Raw genomic sequence first — 21,355 nt, 5'->3', positions numbered from 1 at the left:
CCCGAGGCCATCACTCTGCAGCCCCAGCCCAGAGGCCGGTTGGAGGAGTCCATCAGCCAGCAGGACAATAGAAGACATCTCAGAAAAATCAGAGGCCAAGAGTCCGATTCAGAGCCCCAGATGTTGCCAGCTCCACTCGACACTAACGACCCACAGTCCCATCCAGATTGGGAGTTCATGATGTGAACAAGCAAAACAGAAGCAGCCCACGAGTCCGCAGCCCACGAGTCAGCTCGTCAAAACCGTGCCACCTCCACGGCCAAGAGGATTTTAAGAACAGCGGCTGGGTCATTAACTGAGCTGATGCCACACAGACATGAAGCAGGATGCTCTTATTCTGAGAAAGGGCAAGTGGATGAAGTCTCTGCAGATCAGCAGCCTCCCATGCAAGATTAACCATTCCTGTGGAGCTTCTTGCACAATCGAAGCTCCAAGCTGCTGCAGCGAGCCCGTTAGGAAGCTTAACTGACTCCCCTGGGGAATTGAACCCAGGGCTCTCAGTGCTAAATACCTATGCGTCTACTGCTTGGGCTAAAGTAGTAACTCTTCCGGCTGGCAGCTGTAGTACACGCTTAGCCACTCCTATGGACTAGCTAACAATAGGGGACAGAGACCCCATTCTGCTTATGTAGGTTCCAACAGCAGAGGATCCCAAGGCACTTTGCAAACATAAGCAAAGAAGGGGTTAGCCTAGTGATGGGGTGGGTGGGAGTCCATGCACCTAACCCCAGGCCTTGCGGTAAGTGGCAGAGTGGAGACTAGAACCTAAATCACCAGAGTCCCAGTCCTGTGCGCCATCCACTAGATTATGTTACCCAAATGAATGTAAGTGCAGATGGTTTTGTTAGCAAAGAATTCCGGAAAGAACGCGACCCTCTAGAGGCGGATTCCATTTACAAAGCAGAGTTTGGTTTTAAGCCCCCAAAAGCAGGGCTGATCCTTTGCCAGAGACTCAGCACCTGGCCCATAAACTAGACCCCACTTCCCTTCTCCCCCAGACCAGCCCTCTCACCCCCTGGCTCTGGGACACAGCAGCCCTGAGTGTAGAACTCCACCGCAGCCTGAACTAAGGGAAGGTGCCCCCAGGATTTCACAGTAGAAGATTCTCTCACAGTTTACTGCCCTTTCACAGCTGCTGACTAACTTTCTCACCCTCCTGAGGCGGAGGTGGTGATGCTGTTCTCATTATCTTGAGCCCAAAACAGAGCCAAGAGGGAAGGGGGAGGGGGGTGGAGGACAGCTTGAAGAAAAATCATCAAGCCTTTCCAGACCCCTCCTCCCTGCCCCAACACACAATAACAGGCCAGGGAGGGATTAGAAAAGAGAAATGGGTCCAGAGACGGGGAGTTCTGCAAAGAGAGCGGATCATGGGAATGCCCGCAACCCAAACACGGTTCGCACTAGCCCCGTGCCAGCAATTTTCTTGCTAAAAACAGCCCACTCTGCACTCCTAGCAAGCTCTTTAAGGAGACTGAAAAGCAGATTTTGCACGGGCTGGTTTACAAGGACAAAACCTCTCAGTATTAAGGCGAGGGAGAGGAAGGAATAAAAGTGAACAGGAAGAGACAAAGAGATAGACAATGAGGCTTTAAGAGATGCTTTCAAGGCAATCCAGCTTCAGAGCAGCTCCCAAGTCAGCCAGAAACCTTTCTGGCCAATCTGGAGCAAGGAAACTTTGCAGTCTCCAGGGGACTGGAGTTTGCTCTCAAAAGGGAATAAGACAGCTCAATAGTTTGCTCCTCAGCTTACCTGCAGACATCTGCTGCCCTCACTTTAGCTGAAGGCAAAGTCAGGCTCTCACGCACCAGGAAGTGGCTATCGTAGGGGTCTGGAGCAGCTAGAGCTAGTCCTGGGCCTCAGGACTCAGATTTTGTTCCCAGTTCGGCTACTCTTGGTGGCGCTTTGGCTGAATCACAAACTTTCTCTATCCCTCTCTCCAAACCCTGCCCCCACTAGCCTAGATCTGCAAGATGGTGAAGAACCTAGTGTAAAGCGGTGCTCTCAGGGCATAATTAGTTTGTAAAGACCCTTGAGTGCTACATGCAAAAGACACTACGTGCAAACCATGTGCCGGGGAGGAGAACCCATCAGAAAGGAGGTGGGAGAAGAAAGGAACAAAAAGTGATAGCGTGGTTAAACTTTCCAAGGGAACAAGACATGCAGGATGGTGCATGTCTACTGTATCCAGTGCCATCAGGTTTAATTACATAGCATACCTGCAAAGATTAGGTACATGACTCATCTCTGGTTCAAGGTTGCCATCACTAGTGAAGCAATCTCAGCTCTGGCAATTGCACCAGAATTAATGCAAATTAACCTGTCAGGCAATTTTTAATAGCAGTGCTGGATTCGCATTAGCAAGGGCCCCAGAAGGCTTGAATCTGAACTTCCTTCCTCACAGACAGCTCAGTGTGGAGACAGCACACAGACTATACACAAACTCTTGATTTTCTTAAACCGAAGCTGTGATCAAAGTGAAATCCAGAGATATCTGGGGAAAGGTCTCGGGGGAGGGGTCAGTTGTTGAGCTCTCAAAAGAGTAGGGAGAAAAAAAAAATTATATAATCACACCTAGCATTTTGCTCAAGAGAGTCTGCTGGATCTGCCTTTACAAAATCCAGGACACCTGAAAGCCTCGGCAATGATTCCTACTTCTACCTGCCCAGTCCCAGGTTAGCTAACAGAGAGCACAGAAATTGATACAGCAAGGCCAAGGGCTTATCAGACAAGCCATTCCCCTAGCAAAGCTCACCCAGATGTCTTGAGGTGCAAAGGAGAAACCACACACTCCCAGCCAGAAGTTGGTACACAGTTATAAGCTGTAATAGCCAGTCAGCCCTTACTTCCCATACACACTGTTCAGGGAGTGACAGCAGCAAATCTCCTCGCACCTACTCTGATGTAGTCACCCCATTTAAAAAAAGAAAAGCAGTACTTGTGGCACCTTAGAGACTAACAAATTTATTAGAGCATAAGCTTTCGTGAGCTACAGCTCACTTCATCGGATGCACTGCTTTTCTTTTTGCGAATACAGACTAACACGGCTGCTACTCTGAAACCTGTCACCCCATTTAGAGATCGATCAAAAAGCTCTGGCTTTTGATCTGAAAACTGGCTTTTTGAGACAATTCTGTTTCACAAATATGCCTGGAACCTTTTCATTTTGTTCCAGGGCAAAACAAAAAACATTTAGCCACCTTGAAAGTTGCTGTGAAACAGCGTTGTCACCCTCTGGACTACGCTAGATTTAACCCTGTTATGGGGACATCCTGGGAGGAGAGCCCATCTGTGCTACAACCGAGTGCCTCTGACACTCTTATATCTGTAGAAGATGGAACTAAAGCATGGGAGTTTTGTGTGGACTCAAGAGTCCCTGTCACGGGATTCCCAACCCAAGTTAGGCAGCTATGAGGTATAATTGAAACTGAACATGTTGCAGGCTCCAAAAGAGACTTCTGATTTGGGTAGAGTTTGGGACAAAAGCCATGGTTTTATCCAGGCCAGATTGTCCCAGGCCACAACAAGCTAGTTACTGTATGGCATATGACAGGTTTCAGAGTAGCAGCCGTGTTAGTCTGTATTTGTATTTGAAATGCATCCGATGAAGTGAGCTGTAGCTCATGAAAAGCTTATGCTCTAATAAATGTGTTAGTCTCTAAGGTGCCACAAGTACTCCTTTTCTTTTTGTATGGCATATGTAATAGCCCGGCCGTGGCCTGACTTTCAGACATTGACAAATGAAAAGCAAATCACCCAAGTGAAGGAAACTTGCTGGATTTCCCTTTCCCAAGAGAGTGGTGTACCTCAAACTGCTGTAGAGTCTGCTGAACACAAAGATAACGGACCGCAGTGTCATCATGCACATCTGTGCTTGGTCTACACAGATGTTTGACCTCACTGGCTGAGACATCAGTGCTGCGGGTCGCCTGGTTTTTGTTCTTTCCCAGCACCACACTCGGGAACCGGGCCACTTCTCGCTCTAACTCAGCCCTACCCTATATGGAAATGCTCTCCCTAGCCTGCTTTCTGGTCATATCTTAGAGCCTTTTCTCCGCAGCCCAGCCCAGCCCAGCCCAGCCCACAGTCCCAGTTCCCCAAAGCAGTTAGCCATGACCATATCTCCACACACCAATAGCTCCCCTGTGAGCCATCAGGAAGAAACTCTTAATTAGTTAAAGGAAACAAGCTGTTCAACCAATTAACTTCCTAGAAAACTGGAGTCCAAGACAGTCAGCTGCTACCTGGCTTAAGGCAAGGATATTCTGCAGAATGGGACTTGGATCATATAGACCCAGATCACGGCTACACGCAAGAGATGGTCGGTGAACTTAGATTGACTCAAGGTTTAGTGCCTTTAACACCCTTATGCACTAGGGGCATTTTCTATATTCATGTTCAGGGACAGCTGGGGCTGCTGTATTTTCATTTTTCAGGGTTTATATTATTATTATGCTGTATTATTCTTCATTTTTCAGAGTTTTTAGTCTACCTCAATGAAGCTCACCCATCTGGCTACTCCGACCCTCAAGAGGAGGCGCGAGACATCAAAATTCAGCAGGCCCTTTCCTGGAAGCTCATCCACATGTTTGGATGTCCAGGTTCAGTGCGAGCACTTCCTGGCAGGAAGAGACGTCTCTGGACTACCTTAGCCAGTTACTTCTAACAATGGAAAGTTGAAGTTTTACTCTCCTAGGACCAGAGGCAGCAGCTGGGAAAAGTTTCACTATGGGCATTAGGTCAGATTGTTCCAGCCAAAGCAACTTTTGGACTCTTTTCTCAAGAGACAAAAGTAAAAATGGATCATGCCAATCCACTGGATCCATGTGAAACCCTGCTTTGGACCTCTGATGCCAAGCAAAAACACATTCTTTATTGCCAATCCATCCCTCTACAATGTAGGAATTGCCAGACTGGATCAGACCCAGGATCCACCTAGTTCAGTGTCCTGTCTCCAGAAGCATCCAGCAGAAGGTGCTCTTGAGGAAAGTTAAAGAACCCCCACATAGCAGATGAGGGATAATCTGCCTCCAATTTACATCTCATCTTGATCTCCAGTTGTTAAAGACAGGCTTAAGCCCTGATGCATAAGGTTGAATATCCTCTCCAAAATTTGTTAGCAGTAACTTACAAAAGTCCACAAATGGTAGTCACTCATAGGTTACACAAGAACGATTAAACTGGGTCAGGCCAATGGTCCATCTAGCCCAGTATCCTGTCTGACAGTGGCCAATACCAGGTGCTTCAGAGGGAATTAACAGAACAGGCAAATCATCTAGTGATCCATACACAGTCATCCACACCCAGCTTCAGAGGCTAGGGGCAACTAGAGCAAGGGGTTGTATCCTGACCATCTTGGTTAGTAGCCATTGATGGACCTATCCTCCATCAATAATTCAGTAAGTTAGGACTGGGAGAGCTGCACCAACATGGAGTCAGTACCTTAGTGGGTGTGTAAAGGACAAAGCAGATGGTCCAGACAGGACATTCTTTTTCTCAAGGGCCAAAATACCTTTTCTCCAAATGTCCTCTTCATCCTCTTGAGGAGGGGACAGGAGAGATTAAGGCCCAGATCTTTAGACGTCCAAAGCCCATGTTTAATTTTCAAACGGAACTTCATTGCCTAAGGCACTTTTGGAAAGAATACTTAGGCTCCCAAGTCAGGTACACATTGCAAAGCTGAGCCAAGCAACACTTGTAAAAAATCTGGGCCTAAAGAGCTAAGCAAACCTAGACTGGGAAGGGTGAAGAGAAAGATTGTCCTAGGTATCAGACCGGTTGAAAAAGGCAGGCCCCACCCTAAAAGCATTGAGGAGCAGGGCAATCTTTAGCTGGGAGTATATATATACACTGCATAAGGAATGCAGTGGGTCATACATAACCACTACTGGACATGCCCAACCACCTTGCTCTCCATGTTGCAGCCCTCCTACAAAAGCCACTTGCACACACAGCCTTCGCTTTGGGAACCACTCTGTTCCACTAGCCTTCTCGGCCGTCCCCACATACTCAATCATTTACTCCTCTGTAAGCATTCACAGCTGCAGGAAAGGGTTCTGCCTTTTCCTCCTTACCATCAGAAAGGAGGAAAGAGCTGATCCACATGTTTATCTGTTGGTTCTTGCAGAATTCCTGTATTCTTTCCCTTGTTTATTCATCTGCTCATAGGGCCGCATGTGGAATATTCAGACCCCAACTGAGAGGCTTGGGGTCAATGTACTTCCCAGGAACTGGGAACTCTTGCCTTGAACATTAACCCACTCGTTAAGGGAGGGAATTTAGATCCCAGCAAGTGGGATTTTAGAGGAGTGCATTTTCAACATGGTTGGGTAATGGGGACAACAGGAAGCATCAGCGGGGAGAAAGTTCTGGTCCCTATATAAAGAGGCTTCATTCTACATCTGGATGATCAAGTCCACATTAAAAACGCACATACAGCAGTTACAGGAAGCCTTCCTTGCTGTGATAAGATAGGTCACAGTACTGTCTGTGATACCAACGTCAGAATGTGCCAGTTACCGTGGTTATCTAGACCGACTGCAGGAACTCTTTTCGCTCTCACATGGACAGCGAGACACTGGCTAACAGCTGTTTGATCAGGCATCTCCCTGACATATGTTTATTTCTGAGACTCGCCCCACAGCAGAGTAAGACAGCGCTGATAGGTCAAGTTAAATAGTCACTGAAGAGATGAGGTGCTCAGCTGGCGTACGGGCTATCCAGGACCATGCAGGAGGCCTGAATCGGAGTCATGGTATCTTGCTCCAAGTCAGTAGAGGCGAGTGCTGCAGACACCGTACACTTGGCCTCTGTGACAGTGTCCTCAATACTTAGCAGAAGGGCCCAGGATAGAAATAGGATTGATGCCTATGCAGGCCTCTTCTGACAGTGGGGCAGGGGGCAAGGTAGTAGTAGAACGTGCATTTACTGGGGGATTGGAGAAAAGATACACTCCCTGGCCCTTGAGAGATTTCTGCTGCCCTCTAAGCATGGTTCTGCTCCAAGTGATGCAGCCTGGATTACACTTTCCCTCGAGAAATCAGACCTCCCCACCTCCCGCAGATATTTAGAATCCTAGAATCATAGACATGTAGGACTGGAAGGAACCTCGACAGGTGATTAGTCCAGTCCCTTGACTAAGATAGAACCAAGTATCATCAATACCATCCTTGACGGGTTTGTCCAACCTGTTCTTAAAAAACCTCCAGTGACGGAGATTCCACAACTCCCTAGGTAATTTGTTCCAGTGCTTAACCACTCGGACAGTTCGGAAACTTTTCCTATTGTCCACTCTGCTGATCTGAGCAAAGAATACCATCTGCTACTTTCACTTGCTAACACTGGTCAGTCAGTCACAACAGCTATGCCAGACTATAATTAATTCAAGTTATGGCTCGTTCATCAAGCTTATTCACAAACTTTAACTGCTGGGCCAAGTTCTGCCCTTTGTACCTACGTATGGAAGTTTTATTCCTGCTGAGGTTACAGGAGCCAGAAAGAAGCCAGCTCGCTTCTCAGATCCCTGTCCGAGTTTGCAGGGATGACTTAAGTGAACCAGTTACAAAACGGAGAAAGTCTGAACCAGAGTCACTGTACGCCAACATAACTTGCGTTGACCAAAGTTTGTAGCATAAAGTGAAATGACCACTTCCCAGAACGGGGCTTCACTTCTAGTCATCAGCCATCCACACACAGTTATCTGATGAGACAGTATCAGTTCACACCAAGGAATCCCCTGCATAACAAATCCCCCAGGCTCAGGTTCCTCCAGCCAACTCTTTCTCCTGCAACTCTGACTCCCAGCTGGAAGCCAGGGAGTTTTATAGAGGACTTTCCTCCCCAGAAGACTTTGCAGGGAAGGGAAGTCCCTCCCCTCTGTCACTGGGTGTTTGACAGTTCACCCAGCCAATCAGCTCTCTTTCCCTGCCTCTGCAAGGACTTCACCCCATTACCCCAGTGCTGGGGTTCTTACCATACAGATGCACAAAGAAAGCCAGCCCTGCAGGGGTGAGGGGTGAAGACAGAGAAGGAGAAGGGGACATGCAAGGAACCAGCCTCACCTTCCACGCAGTGCTCCACCTCCTCCAGGTTGCGCAGGGTAATCCGCATCAGGCTGGAGTTCAGCATCAACTCATTCTTGTGTTCGGGCCACAGGTAGTGGGGGGCAGGGTTGACGAAGAAAATGCGGGTGTCCCCCGTCGAGACCTGGTTGTCGCAAATTAAGGGGTCCCCAAAGCCGCTGATTACCACTTTGTTCCCACCATCCAAGAGGATTTCGTGCGTCACAATGTCTTTGCCTTTTAGGTACCGCCAGACTCTCACCTAGAGCAAAGGGAGAGAAAACACAGGAGGTCCCAGCGTGAGAACGTGACACCGCCTGGGTCAGAGCCTGAGGGCTAGTGAATCTTCACCAAGCCCCCAAGAAAGCTCCAGTTTAGAGGAGTGAGCAGGGCTTATAAAACCTCAGGGGGAGTGAATTTCATGAGCTAGTCCACCAAGAGCACTAACACATGAGTGAGAATAGATCACTATGGGCATTGTCCTCTCTCTGCCCAAACTGAATTCATCTCACACACACACACACACACACTTAGCCTGCCAGTTGTGGGGGGTACACAAAGTCAATTTTCAATCTCTCGTCATGGAAAGCCACAGAAACATTGCCAAGAGTGCAAGAGAAAGACCCCCTCCTCCCTCTGGGTGTGTGTCAGGTGCAGGTGTAGGTGTGACCGACCCATTACAGGGTCGCACACTGTATTTGGGATTTGATCCCCTGGGTCTGTCATAGCAATCTCCCGCCAGGTCGGGAGTGGACAGCAAAGTCGCACATTTATCTCCCTGCATCCCCAGCCCACTGCTCCTGCAGTAGTTTCTTGCTACAAAGCAGTATCAGGATTCAGCAGGAACAGCTGCCCGACTGCATCCCATTGTCCTGTCCTCCCCAGCAGTCATGCACTGTTCATTAAGTAACATACCCACAGGGAGGGGGATAACGATCCTCAGCAGCAAGACTGTGGCACAGCTTCCCTTCCCCACCCCTAGTACCAACACCAAGGAAAGGTGTGGCCTGTGATGGAAATGGAGCAGCTCTGTAACCCACTATGAATAGGGCCTACCAAATTCACAGCCAGAAAAAACACGCCACGGACCGTGAAATTTGGTTCCCCCCACCCCACTGTGACATCTGGTCCTTTATGTGCTTTTACCCTATACTCTACAAATTTCACAGGGGAGACCAGTATTTCTCAAATTGTGGGTCCTGACCCAAAAGAGAGTTGCGGGAGAGGGGGGCTCACACGATTATTTAGGGGGATTTGCAAAAAGAAAAGGAGGACTTGTGGCACCTTAGAGACTAACACATTACTTCTGCACCCCTGCCTTCTGAGCTTGGTGACTGGAGGGTGGTGGCAGCTGGGGGCCCACCTCTACAGGCAACAGCGCAGAAGTAGAGGTGGCAATACTATACCATGCCATCCTTACATCTGCACTGCTGCTGGTGGTGGCTCTGCTTTCAAAGCTGGGCTCCCGACCAGCAGTTGCCACTCTCCAGCTGCCCAGCTCTGAAGACAACGCTGCTGCCTGGAGCGGTGCAGAAGTAAGGGTAGCAGTTCTGCAACACTCCCCCCCCCCCCCCAACCAATCTCCTTTTAGGACCCCTACAATTACAATACCATGAAAGTTCAGATTTAAATAGCTGAAATCATGAAATTTAGGGTTTTTAAAATGTGAAATGGACCAAAATGGACCATTAATTTGGTAGGGCCCTAGGTATGAATACTGCAAGCTGACCTGGTGACTGGGGTGTTCACTCTATCAAGACATTGGTTTTGTTTTATAGGAAGCCGTAAGCGGGGAAAATCGGGGAAAAACCCAGTAGGAAGGGAAGGATGATGGCTCCACATAAGCCAATTCTCACAAACTCTTGAAGTTGATAAGAGACAAAACCAGGGCAGGACCAGCCCTGGGAACCAGAAGATGGGAGGGGGAAAAAAAACAAAAACAAAAACAAAAAACAAAGACCTACAGTAGTTAGAAGAGGGACTTGCTGTCAAAGGGTGGGTAGCCATTCAGGCTGTTGGACAGGGAAAGCAGACAGAGGTGTCTGAAGGAGTTAGGTTTGCCTCGCATATCTAGAGTCCTTCCAGCGAGGGTGAGAGACACACACATAGGCTGGACTTTTAAAATCTTCTCTCTAAATGCTTTGCTCCTACTGTTTAAAAAACAGCCCTTTGGTGCAAGGCAGCTGGCTGATCAGTTCCTAGCATTCCCAGAGGGAAGAACTGGGAGTGTCTGAACCCAGCTGGACCCACAAGGCCCACGCAGCTGGTTCGCAAGGTGCTGTAGCCCAGGCTCAGCCTAAGAGTGGGAGAATCAGGGAGGTACAGGCACGAGGAGGATGCCAGAAAGGGGACAGAGGTGCAGCTAACCCAGCAACCACAAGAAGACCATTTGGGATTCTCATTCCTATTCAGGTTACAGACACCTCTAGGGTGGCGCTGGCCTTGTATGCCTGCATAGCTCCATGCACATTGGTTGCACTATATAAAACAATGTCTGAGCCATGGGCAGAGTGAGCCCTGGCAAGCACGGCCTTATGGTACCCAGAGGGGAACAGAATAGAATAGGCACAGTCAACCTGTGGAACTTCTTGCCAGAGGATGTTATGAAGGCCAAGACTATAGCAGGGTTCAAAAAAAGAACTAGATAAGTTCATGGAGGATAGGTCCATCAATGGCTATTAGCCAGGATGGACAGGGATGGTATCCCTAGCCTCTGTTTGCCAGAAGCTGGGAATGGGCGACAGGGGATGGAGCACTTGATTCCCTGCTCTGTTCATTCCCTCTGGGTCACCTGGCATTGGCTACGGTTGGAAGACAGGATACTGGCCTAGACGGACCTTTGGTCTGACCCAGTCTGGCCGTTCTTATGATGGGTTGGGGAGATAAACATCATCAGCAACAAGAAAACGTTGCCTCCTGCTCCCCTCTGCCATGCAGATGCCTAGGGTTACATGTGCGATTGCCCTTCAAGTCGCAGCAAGGTGCGTCAGTGGCGTAAGAATTCACCCAAGGCTGAAAACGTGTCAGCGTTTGAGGATCTTAGGGGTTTTTTGTTTTTTATTAAAGTGATTGATACAAGCTACATTCCCAGTCTCCTTCCCTTCGGCCCTGGGCATGCTAGCACCACTCCACAATCCCCTTGGATACAGAAACAGACGTAGGAGGGAACATCCATCCACTGCCTCCTTTTTCGCTTTGGGCTTTGCTGGTGTATCAGTTGGCGGAGCTACGTGATAGCATCCTGCTTAGGAGAGTCTCCTTTACAACAGAGGCAAAAACAAAAAAAACCCCAAACCCTTGCCATGCCCTGCCTCTGCTGCAGATGGCTTCCATAGAGCTCGCCTCAGTGATATATTACTTATTGTGTTAGGCCATGGTTAAGGTATCTGAAAACTTTTAATTGATTTCATCCAATCTAGTTTGAACCTGGATTTCCTGGTATGGTCTTCCCAATGGCTGATTTTGAGAGCCGGTACCCGGCAGCAAGGGACACTGAGCAGCCACATGAAGCTGGCAGAGCGACAGATGAGAATGTCAGTCACATCTGCCCTGGTTCAGCCCCTGACTAATAAGGGAATTATGGTTCACAGCAGAGGGTGTTATATTTGATTGGATGCTCCCAGGGAAACCAGATCCACAACGGCCGCTGTGCGGGCAGGGGAAGTCGACTGGCCTGACGCAAACACAGGCTGCCAAGTTAACAAGAGAGTGGAGGAGTAACTGGCCTCCCAAAGGGGAGTTTTCAAGTTAACTCCTTGTCACGGGGAATCCTCCTTTCCTAGTTCAATAGGACACTGTGCTGAGCTATCGCTGAAATATTTCCCTGGGAGATTTCATACATTGCACAGCCTGGTATCTGGCATTTTCTTCTCGGTCCGATTTGCAACACTGCTTCTGAAAAGACAGAGTGTGTGTGTGTGTGCGCGCGCGCGTGCGCGCGCTAAAGCCAGGGACAACCCCAAGCCAGAGAGACAGCAGCCTTGACCAGCTAGAGAAAGCGGTCTCCATCCATTCCAGGGATCATAGCTCTGACGCAGGAGCATTGAAAGCGTGGGCAGAAGAGAGTTGGAGGGAGAGAAGTGAATCTTCCCCGCTCTGACAAGGGAGCAGCCAATCAGGCCGGGGCAAGAGAGCCGGGGAAGACAGTGTTCTGTTTAGTTACAAGAGGCAGTTGTTTGGGCAGTGCGCGTTCCTCTAAATTGTTACAGGAGGCCTGTGCTTGAAGCAGACTTTGTTTGCTTAACTATTTGGACAAGCTGGCAGTAAAGCACAGCTCCCCTCGCTCATATAACTTCAGTAAGGAAAATAAAATGTCTGGCCATGAGACAAGGGTTTATTTCTCCCCGCGGGAAGACAGGATCTTCTACCACAGAGATAACCCAGCAGCCGGCAGATTCCCCCAGCTCATCCCACCCCCTCCAAAAAAGGAGGAGAAGAAACCAGCTGAGCAAAGTACATCTGCAAGCAAATCAAAACGCACTGAGCTCCCAGCTTGTCCCCAGTGGCACAATCTCACCTTTTCAAAACTCTCCTAAAGAAACACATGGAGCAGGGGGAAGAGGCCAGGATAATGGGAATAATTTATTGCACACTATGGGAGGGGGGTGGGGGAGGAACACACCAGACAAACTTCCCTGTCTATTGCCCAGGAGTTAAAGGTCCCCTTGCTCCTGTGATTCCCTTCTAAGGGAGCTGTCAGGAAGCAGAGCTCTGGCTATGCAATAAGAGTTCATTGAGAGATCTGCTCGAGGGGGAAGTGAGCAGCTTGCTAGCAAGCGTATACATTGCAGCACATCAGTGTTAACCTGAGAGCCTAGGTCTCTTTGTGGTTGCTCCAGATTACCTGTGAGCACAGTCAGCCCTCACTTTTCCCCATGCTTTCTGCCAGGCCAGCCGCCAAGAGGTCAGTCACCTGCTTTCCATGGTTGTCACAACTCCCCTAGCGAGCTTCAGAGCATGCAATATTAAACCATGCCACCATGGGGGAGGGAGGAGTCCGCAGGCAAGAGGCTCTGGAAGCCACCCTCCAAAATGAGACAATGGCTATTCACATTAACAATGTGGTCTAAAGGAGATTTGCGGGGTTTAAAAACTGAGTTCATGCTCCTCCACGCAGATGACGCAAGAGAAAGAATCCCCGGCATGAGAGCACTTTTCGCCCTACATCTTAATGTGCGTTAGAAGTGGGCAAGTGCCAGGCCCATTTTACAGATGGGGAAACTGAGGGGCTGAGTGATCAGGGCACTCTTCACAAGGTTACAAAGCAAGTCAGCGGCATCGTCAGCAAGAGGACTTAGGAGCCTTGACAGCCAGTCCTGCAGATCTGTTCCACAGAGCATGTTGCAAGGAAGCCTGAAAGGGGATCAGAAACAGCTTACTGGGGCACATGTTCCCACTCCCCCTTTGGGGGCAAGGGAAAAAGCATTGCTGCTGAGGAGAGTGAAACACTAAGGTGTTAGCAAAGGCCGTGACTGTCCCTTTATGAGAAGCATCTGCCATTCAAGTGTCTGTAGTTCAGACCCTTGGTGTATTGCACAGACAGCAAGTGTGAAAAATCAGGATGGGGTGGGGGGCAATAGAGTCCTATGAAGGGGTAAATAGAGTCCTCTAAGACAAAGTCCCTAATATCAGGATGCCTGGTCACCCTACACTGGGTTCATCTCTGCTCCTGGATACACAGATTGCAACAGAGCACCTACCACCGGCTCTGGAGGAGGACTCAGCAACCACAATCCAGCCTCAGGACTGGACCACAGACTGCCCCGTATACAGCTCATACACAGCACAGCAGCTGCCTTTGGAGCAGGACCACCCACGAAAAAGCGCATCATCCCAGTGCCTCTCAGGTCCAGCATCGAGGCTCATGGGGGGAGGGGGGGTTTACTCTCACTCTCGTGATTTCTTGGGGCCAGACTCATGATTTTTGAAGGCTTGGAGTCCGTGTTGTTAACAGCCTTCAAGGACCTCAGTGATCTGGAGCCAGGTTCAAATAGTGTCTCTCCAGCCAGGTCTCCCTCAGGCAGTGGGAGCAAGGAAAAGGGGATAGGCAGGATGCATCTTTCAAGGAGGCCAGAGACAAGGCCGCCTCTGCATTGCAGAACGTGCCCCAGGCAATTCCTGTGTTCCAAGCTGCTTAGCAGCAGTCTGTATCTCTAGATACTATTGCAATTGACGCCCTCTGAGACCACCACATCTCAGGAGTGCACAGAGGGGGACTCGGGTGTGGAGAGTAGATACTGCATTAGATTTGGAGGAGCTCAAGTTTGGCTTGTCCACAACCCCTGCTCCAGTCGCGGGCTTGCTCTCCCTCTCACTTCCAGGATTCCTGGCTTTAGGGGACTTTACCACCACTTGTGCCAACGGTAATTTACTCCACAGTAAAGTAAGAGCAAAGATTTACAAGGATCAAGAAGCCATTCCTTGGCCCCGGGCAGCCCAACCTGAAGCTGAAGTCACACTTTGCAATCTTCAGAGACAAGGGAAAAAAGGGTGGGCAAGCAATGCAAGTGCGTTCAGAAGCAATTTTCTGTGCCTGACTCAGTCCTAGCAGCAACCAGCTTCAAAGTCCAACTGCTCAGCTGTACCTAACCCAGCTGGTGCGAGCCCTTTCTGGAAGTGTGATGGCAATCAGCCAGCGAGCAGCTTCACATGGCGAGCAGGGGTGACTAACAGGCAGTTTTTTCCCCTCTCTTCTGATCTTACAGGAATCCCTGTGTTCGCACCAAGAGAGACATCTGCACACAAGTGCTCCCAGATGAGACAGAGAAGCAGGTAGGGGCTGCCCAGGACACACCAGCTCAGGTGAGGGCCAGGATATAGCGAGTTAAGGAATGCAGTTCCCTGCTTGCATTAGATTAGTGCTGGTCTGAACTCTGTGAAAGGCAAAGGGGAGCCTCCCAATTCCCTGCCAGCCTTCCACGCTACAGGCTAGGGATTTTTTTTGAAGCACTCTGTGCAGCAGCAGAACTGCCTGTGGTTACATTTATCCACAGAATCAAGTCAAGGCACTTTCCTAAGCAGCACCTGCCTCACCCCATTCTCACCCAGCAAGAGTAGTCTGCTTTGGTAGAATGCTCCCAACCCCCCCGCCCCCCACTCCTCAGAAAAGTTGCAGTTTGACTAAGTAACAACTCACTAATGGTGGGGACAGCGGGGGGGGGGAGGGGGAAGAGACAGACGCATCTTGTGTTGAATGGTGAACAGACATTTTCACCATCAGGGCCAGAAAGCCCTCAGCTGAAACAGCCAGCGCTTTATCCGTTTGAATATATATATATAGACAGACTTCAGATAGGGAACCCCTGAAGATCAGGTTGCTGCACTGAGCAAGTAACAGAAGCTAGGGGCTCTTTTCCCACTCTTCATTCTTATAATGCCTCAGATGCAAGAGGCACCACAGCGGACGATTACCTGACGGGCATCCCATTCATCATCAAATACAATTAAGGCTTCTTCTCCAGTGACTCGTTGGCTCCACTGAGAAGAAAAATGCCTGGCCCGAGAGAAGGAAAAAATTAGGCTCAAGCTAATTGCCAAGCAGAGTAGTTAAGAGATCTCTTCATGTGTGGCATAGTGGGATCAAGAGTGTGTTCTCAGGGATTCCTAAGGGCTGGGGAGATGAGGGGGCAGCAGAAGAAGCACTTTTATTTGAGACACACTTGGCAAGAATGTATTTAAAGTGAAATGCAAACTAGAGGGAAAGGCATCTCCCAAAAGACCAGGAAATCCTTCCTGCAATTGGAAAGTGGAACCAGTTGCCACAGGCAGCTGAAGTGACTTGGTCTCAAACAAGCCTAGAGAGAGATTCCCACACAGGCCCAGGAGCTGCAAGGTTCTGGGGTGGGTCTAAGTTTCTAAAGAGATTAGACGCTTCCCGGGAATGAAGCTTTTCAATCCCATGAACTGGAGCCAGGCAATGGCCAGGAGGCCGCAGAGTTATTGCTGGACCTCAGCAGACCTGGAAAATGACGGGCTGACGACACAGGCTAATGTCAGTGCTAGCCAGGCTCTGTGCAGGGTTCCACCTGCACCGTTCTACCAATGCCCCTCGCCCTGACCTGCAGCACCACCCTACCTTTCCATAGCTGGCACTCTTTGGAGCAGAGGGCCAGCCAGGCCAAACTGAGGGCTTGTCTACACTTCCAGCGCTGCAGCTGTGCCACTGTTGCACTCAATGAAGACTCTCCTTACGCCAATGGGAGAGCTTCTCCCACTTCCTTCCAAACCCCTGAGCAACGTACGCTGTAGCGTAGATTAGGGCTAAGTTAGCAAAGCACAAGGCCTCAGCTCACTCAGACACATTCATCATCCAAATCCAGGACTCCCCACAATAGCACACATTACTTGGTGGCCACAGGGCCCATATACTTCCCAAGGCTTCCTATGGGGCTGGATCCCAGCTAAGTTTGTTTAATGGAGCATCTACTGGTAGCGCACGGATGTCAGGTCAAACAAAGACACCAGAAGAAGAGACATTTGAGAACCAAGTGGAGACGCGTAGAAAGAATAGCCATGCCCATTAGGAATCTCCTAAAGCACTATCTTGATCTCGGGCCATTGCTCAGGAGCAAAGTATAAAGGAAATAGACCTAGTTACTGTGCCTGAAATACCACCCTTCTAGGGAAGGAAAGATTAGCAAGTCTCAGTGTTAATGCAACAGTTTGTCTGTCTGGCCCATCTCAGATTGTTAATCTCTTCAAAAAGCAAATTAATGGCCAGCAGCGATTTGAGGATGTTTATCTAACGCTACCTTTAATTTCCTCTATCAGTCCTAACTGCTTATCTCTGTATATCAAAGGCTTCAACTTTGATGATTAGAGTTTAACCAGGGAGGAATATGCTAAAGCAGCAAACATGAGAATCTTCTCCAGATATTCCCAGGCCTGCTCCACACAGACCACCCAGCACCCATAACATTTGCTCTTTTGGGTGTGTATTTAAGGTAACTCATACCATGAACTCAGCCCTTATGTTTCCTGTTACAATAAGAAAAGCTGCCATGAAATAGATGTTGGATTTCAAAGGTAACCCTAGGTTTTAAGGAAAAATTACTAGCGATCCTGTAGTAAGGAAAGGGGTAGGCATTTTCTTGCTAGCTTAGCCAGCAGAATCACTTCTGCACCTTGGAGATTTTTGCCCTTGGTTTTACCTATGCAAGTCACTGTGCATGGCTGTAGCCCAGGGCAAAATGTGGCCAGTTGCATTTAGACAGATTCAGAAAAAGGCACTTCTGAAAGACACTTACACCCGAGTGAATTTCAGCAAAAAGTAGGTTTCAGTTGTTTGAAAGCATTTTAAATAAAGGTTAAAATAAAAACCAGGCCAATGGTAACAGCAGCACTGCCAAGCTTAAACATTTAAAAATTGTGAGTCATGCCAAACTAATGAGATTTTATTTTGAGGGAGACACTTGGGGTTCTTTATTTGCCTTCTGGCTTTCAAGTCCTTTTTCAAGCTTTTCCTCTACAGCCACGAGGGCTAAAAACTTACTAAAAAAACCTGGAGTCTCACATAGCCACTTGATTTTTTATTTTTATTTTTAAAAAAGAAAAGTACTAAATATCACAATCAAGTCATGATAGCTGGCAATACTGCCAAACCCAGATGAGATGGGCATTTCTGGTGCAGATGCGAGATCAGGGTTTTGGGGGTGAATTTGTTAAGTCTTTGGGGCTGAAAACACATCTTAGTAGCACAAAGGGTTCCTGTGTGGGGTCTCTGGGTTCTACTAGGATGCCAATAAACCAGTGGTATCAAATAAAATAGCCTACACATCTCATCTGTCTATTGCCGCAGCCAATATTACATCTGTAACGCACCCCCCATCTTCCCAAGCATGCTTTTTCCAAGCTGAGTGGGATGCATTTCTAGGTAGTTGCTAAAAATAAAAGCCACGCCCAATAGACCACAGTCCTCCCTGCCCCTCTCTGAACGTTTTCTAGTTCCTCTCTATCCTTTCTGGGGCAGGGCAACAAGAATTGGACACAATATTCAACGTGTGGGTGCACCATGGATTTATATAGTGGCATTATGATATTTTGTCTTTTTTTGTATCCTTTTACTACTAGCTACAGCTCACGAAAGCTTATGCTCTAATAAATTTGTTAGTCTCTAAGGTGCCACAAGTACTCCTTTTCTTTTTGCGAATACAGACTAACACGGCTGCTACTCTGAAACCAGTGACTCAAAGGTGTCTTTTCCAACCTGATGCTGGGTGCTTGCAGCATACACTTTTAACAGTATGTGCAAACAGTCCATCAGGAGAGCTGCAGAGCAGGTGGGAATGTGGTATTAGGAAAGTAGGAGTGGAAATGAAGTGATTTGCTAGGATCTTGTGCCGATGAAGCAAAGCCTGGATTTTGCTCTCCTAAAGCAAAGCCATTATTGGTCATAAGTTTGGAGGGGGCAAGGGGCTGGGGAGTGGTGGCTTGGAACATTTCCTCCCCCATCCCCCTGTAATGGGACACTTGTTATCCCTTCTGCTTTGATTATGAGTCTTTGGCATTGGGCCTCCTTGTGCACTGAGGCTGCTCAACTCCCATTCAGTTGTATTTGCCCCAACTTGCCATAGACTCCAATTGCTCGCAATTGCTTATTAATTTTTCATGTGCCCACGATGTGCTAGCACCTGATAGACAAAGGTCCCTGCACTAGCCTGGAGGGTCTATGATCTAATTGATCAGACTGGGGTATGGAGCATGCTTTGATGGGTTTGGGGGAGAGGGGGCAGGTAGAGCAACACAAATGAATGGAGGGTACAGTGGAGGTCTTCAGTTAGTACAACTGTCCAACAAGGTTGCAAGACACTGCCCTAGAGATCCGATGGGCACTTTTCCTAATGCACCCCATCCTTCCCAGTGCTTCTCTAGCCTTCCACACTGGCGGACATCTCCTGCCAGGGCACCAGTATCAGGCATCATACCAGATCCCACTAAAACTGGCCAGCAGACTGACCTGCTAGTTAACTCCAGGAGGTTCCTCAGTACTTTCCAGAACAGAAGAGTCAATTGAAATAGGAAAAGGGGAATGGCCCCACCCAGGTATCTGCATTTTAAGCTACCGCCTTAACAAGAAGTGAGGCACTGCAGAAGGCCTCCCTTCCTGGAAAGGGTTAAACCTTGCAGCATGCTTGCTGACAACCAGGCGGATGGCATTTCAGGTTGCTCAGTGCTGTCTCTTAGCTTTAAAAACACATAGCCAGAGGCCAGATTCATAGTTAAACAATAGCTTGTGCTGAAGAAACTCAAGATGCTTTTAGAGCAAACGTGGAGATGGGTTCACAGCAAGTGAACCCGCACAAGCACCTACAGCAGCTAGTTTTAAGTCTTCCAAACCAGAAAATGGAGAGTCACATTCAACATTAAAGGGTGGGGGTGGGGGAATCCTTTTAAAAGGAGCCTTTACAGATTCCCATTGAAGCAGTTGTTTGAGCTATTTTTTAAAAAATAAAATCTTGCAGTCTAAAAATATATAATTACACACTGAAGCCTCAATTCATACAATAAAAAACACATGTTCTTGCAGAAAAAGGAACTTGTTCAGATTTAAAGTTTTACTACCGCACACATTAAAATAAATATTGGGAGAGTGGTTTCCAGATTAACTTTCCAGGAACGGAGATTTGGGGGGGTCGGGGGGATTTTGCTATTGCTTTCTTTGGACTGCTGCAATCAGAGAGTTCACGGTTTATTTAGCGCACTTGTTAGGATTTTTTTGGGGGGGGGGCGCGGAGTTGAGAAAGTGGAAAGAAGGGACCAGATTCTCCTCTGTTACATTAGCGTAAATCAGGAATAACCCAACTGAGGGCGATCGATTTACACTGGTCTAAGGGGGCTCAGAATCAGTGCGTTTCTTGCAAGATTCTCGGGGGAGGAAGATGGGAGACAGAAGGGGAACAAGGAACAGCCAAGAAGCGTGAAATGGACCCAGGCTGATCTATTTCTTCTTGCTCCATTCCACAGCGACTACTTCCATCTAACCTATATTTTGGGGAGGATTTAAAAAAAAAAGGTTCTTCCTTCCATTAAAAACCCCCGTCGATCTAAGTTTAGCGACCAAAATCATGAAGAAGGAGAAATTACACGGCAAGGAAACTTTTTTTTTTTTTTTTTTTTTTTAAGTGAAAGCCCCAAGTTGCCCACAAACTTGTGTTTAGCTGGAGCAAAGCTGATGCCTCGCTGGGCAGGAATCTCCCCAGGGCTCATTCCAACCCCTGGGTGGGGGTCGGGCTAGATCCTGCCCCGTTGAGGGGAAAGCAACAAGTGGAGGAGAGCTGGGGGGGGGGGGGGAAGGAAGGAATAGATCGCTCAAGAGTGGCGAAAGAAGGTTTCACTCCGGAGCGGCGAGGTGCCGTTTACACGCTGCCTGGTCCCTGGCCCGTTTAGCGCAGCCCTCCCCCCCCAGCGCAGCGGGACGTTGCTGGCCCCGCCGCCGCGTTACCTTGCAGGAGTAAGTGTGATGAACCGGGTCCATGTTCATGATCTCCTCCACCGTGCCCGTCAGCACCACGTTGGCCTCCTCCTCTCTCCTCTCCAACTCCGGCTCGGGACAGCTGCCCGAGCAGCCCCCCAGCCCCACGACCAGCAGCGCCAGCGCCCAGGCGTAGAGCCCCGCAGCCCCGCTCCGCCTGCCCCCCATCGCCGCACAAAAGAAACCGAAGCGGCTCATCCAGCGGCGAACAAAACCCGCTTCTTCCCCCAAGGAGTCCCCCAAACTGCACCGGGGCGAACAAAGCCGCCCCGCTCGCCGCAGCCCGGGCGCGCCCAGGGGAGGTTACTCGGGCTCCAGCGTGGGGAGAAGGAAAGGGGGGGGGGACACCCCAAAGGAGGGTTGGGGTTTTTTTTTTCCCCCCCTCTTTCCCCCAGCTCTGATCAGGGAGAAATGCTCCTGCTCCCGGCTGAGAAAGGCTGGAGATTTGCATGCAATCTGAATTGCTGATAAGGGGCGAGGGAGGGGGGGGAAGATAGAGAAAGAGGAGGGCTGGCAAAACAGCCCTGGCTGCCGGGTCGTCTCTTCTCTTATTGCAGGGCTGGCGAGAAACGCCACCCCCAGGAAATACACTCCCATCAGGTTAATGGATAATCAGGACTCCAACGTGCTCGGACTTTTAAAGGTGCAGGGAACTCTGAAGTGCGAGCGATCCCGGGGAAGTGGCAGCTTTTATGTCCTTCCTTTTCCCTCTCTTGGTGTAGACACTTGGCCCCCCGTCTCCCAACTGTGCCCCTGGGGTTTGCCTGCTCCCCCCGCCCATGTCACGTTCACCCTAAGTAGGCAAAGTGAAGATTTTAGCTGCACTTTG

General features: G+C 49.1%; 1 protein-coding gene across 1 annotated transcript in view; it reads right to left on the bottom strand.

Moving 5' to 3' along the window:
* Window positions 1-21,100, bottom strand: part of AGRN (agrin) — a 221,870-nt gene extending 200,770 nt beyond the window's left edge. The window contains 2 exon segments of the mRNA XM_043499853.1: window positions 8,058-8,319; window positions 20,497-21,100. Coding sequence (XP_043355788.1) covers window positions 8,058-8,319; window positions 20,497-20,724 — 490 coding nt within the window. The 5' untranslated portion in view covers window positions 20,725-21,100.
* Window positions 21,101-21,355: the final 255 nt, after the last annotated feature.

This window comes from Dermochelys coriacea, chromosome 18 (genome assembly GCF_009764565.3).
Source record: "Dermochelys coriacea isolate rDerCor1 chromosome 18, rDerCor1.pri.v4, whole genome shotgun sequence".
Taxonomy (NCBI): domain Eukaryota; kingdom Metazoa; phylum Chordata; order Testudines; family Dermochelyidae; genus Dermochelys; species Dermochelys coriacea.
Note: the sequence above shows the minus strand (reverse complement) of the source record. Positions and strands in the feature narration are given on the sequence as shown.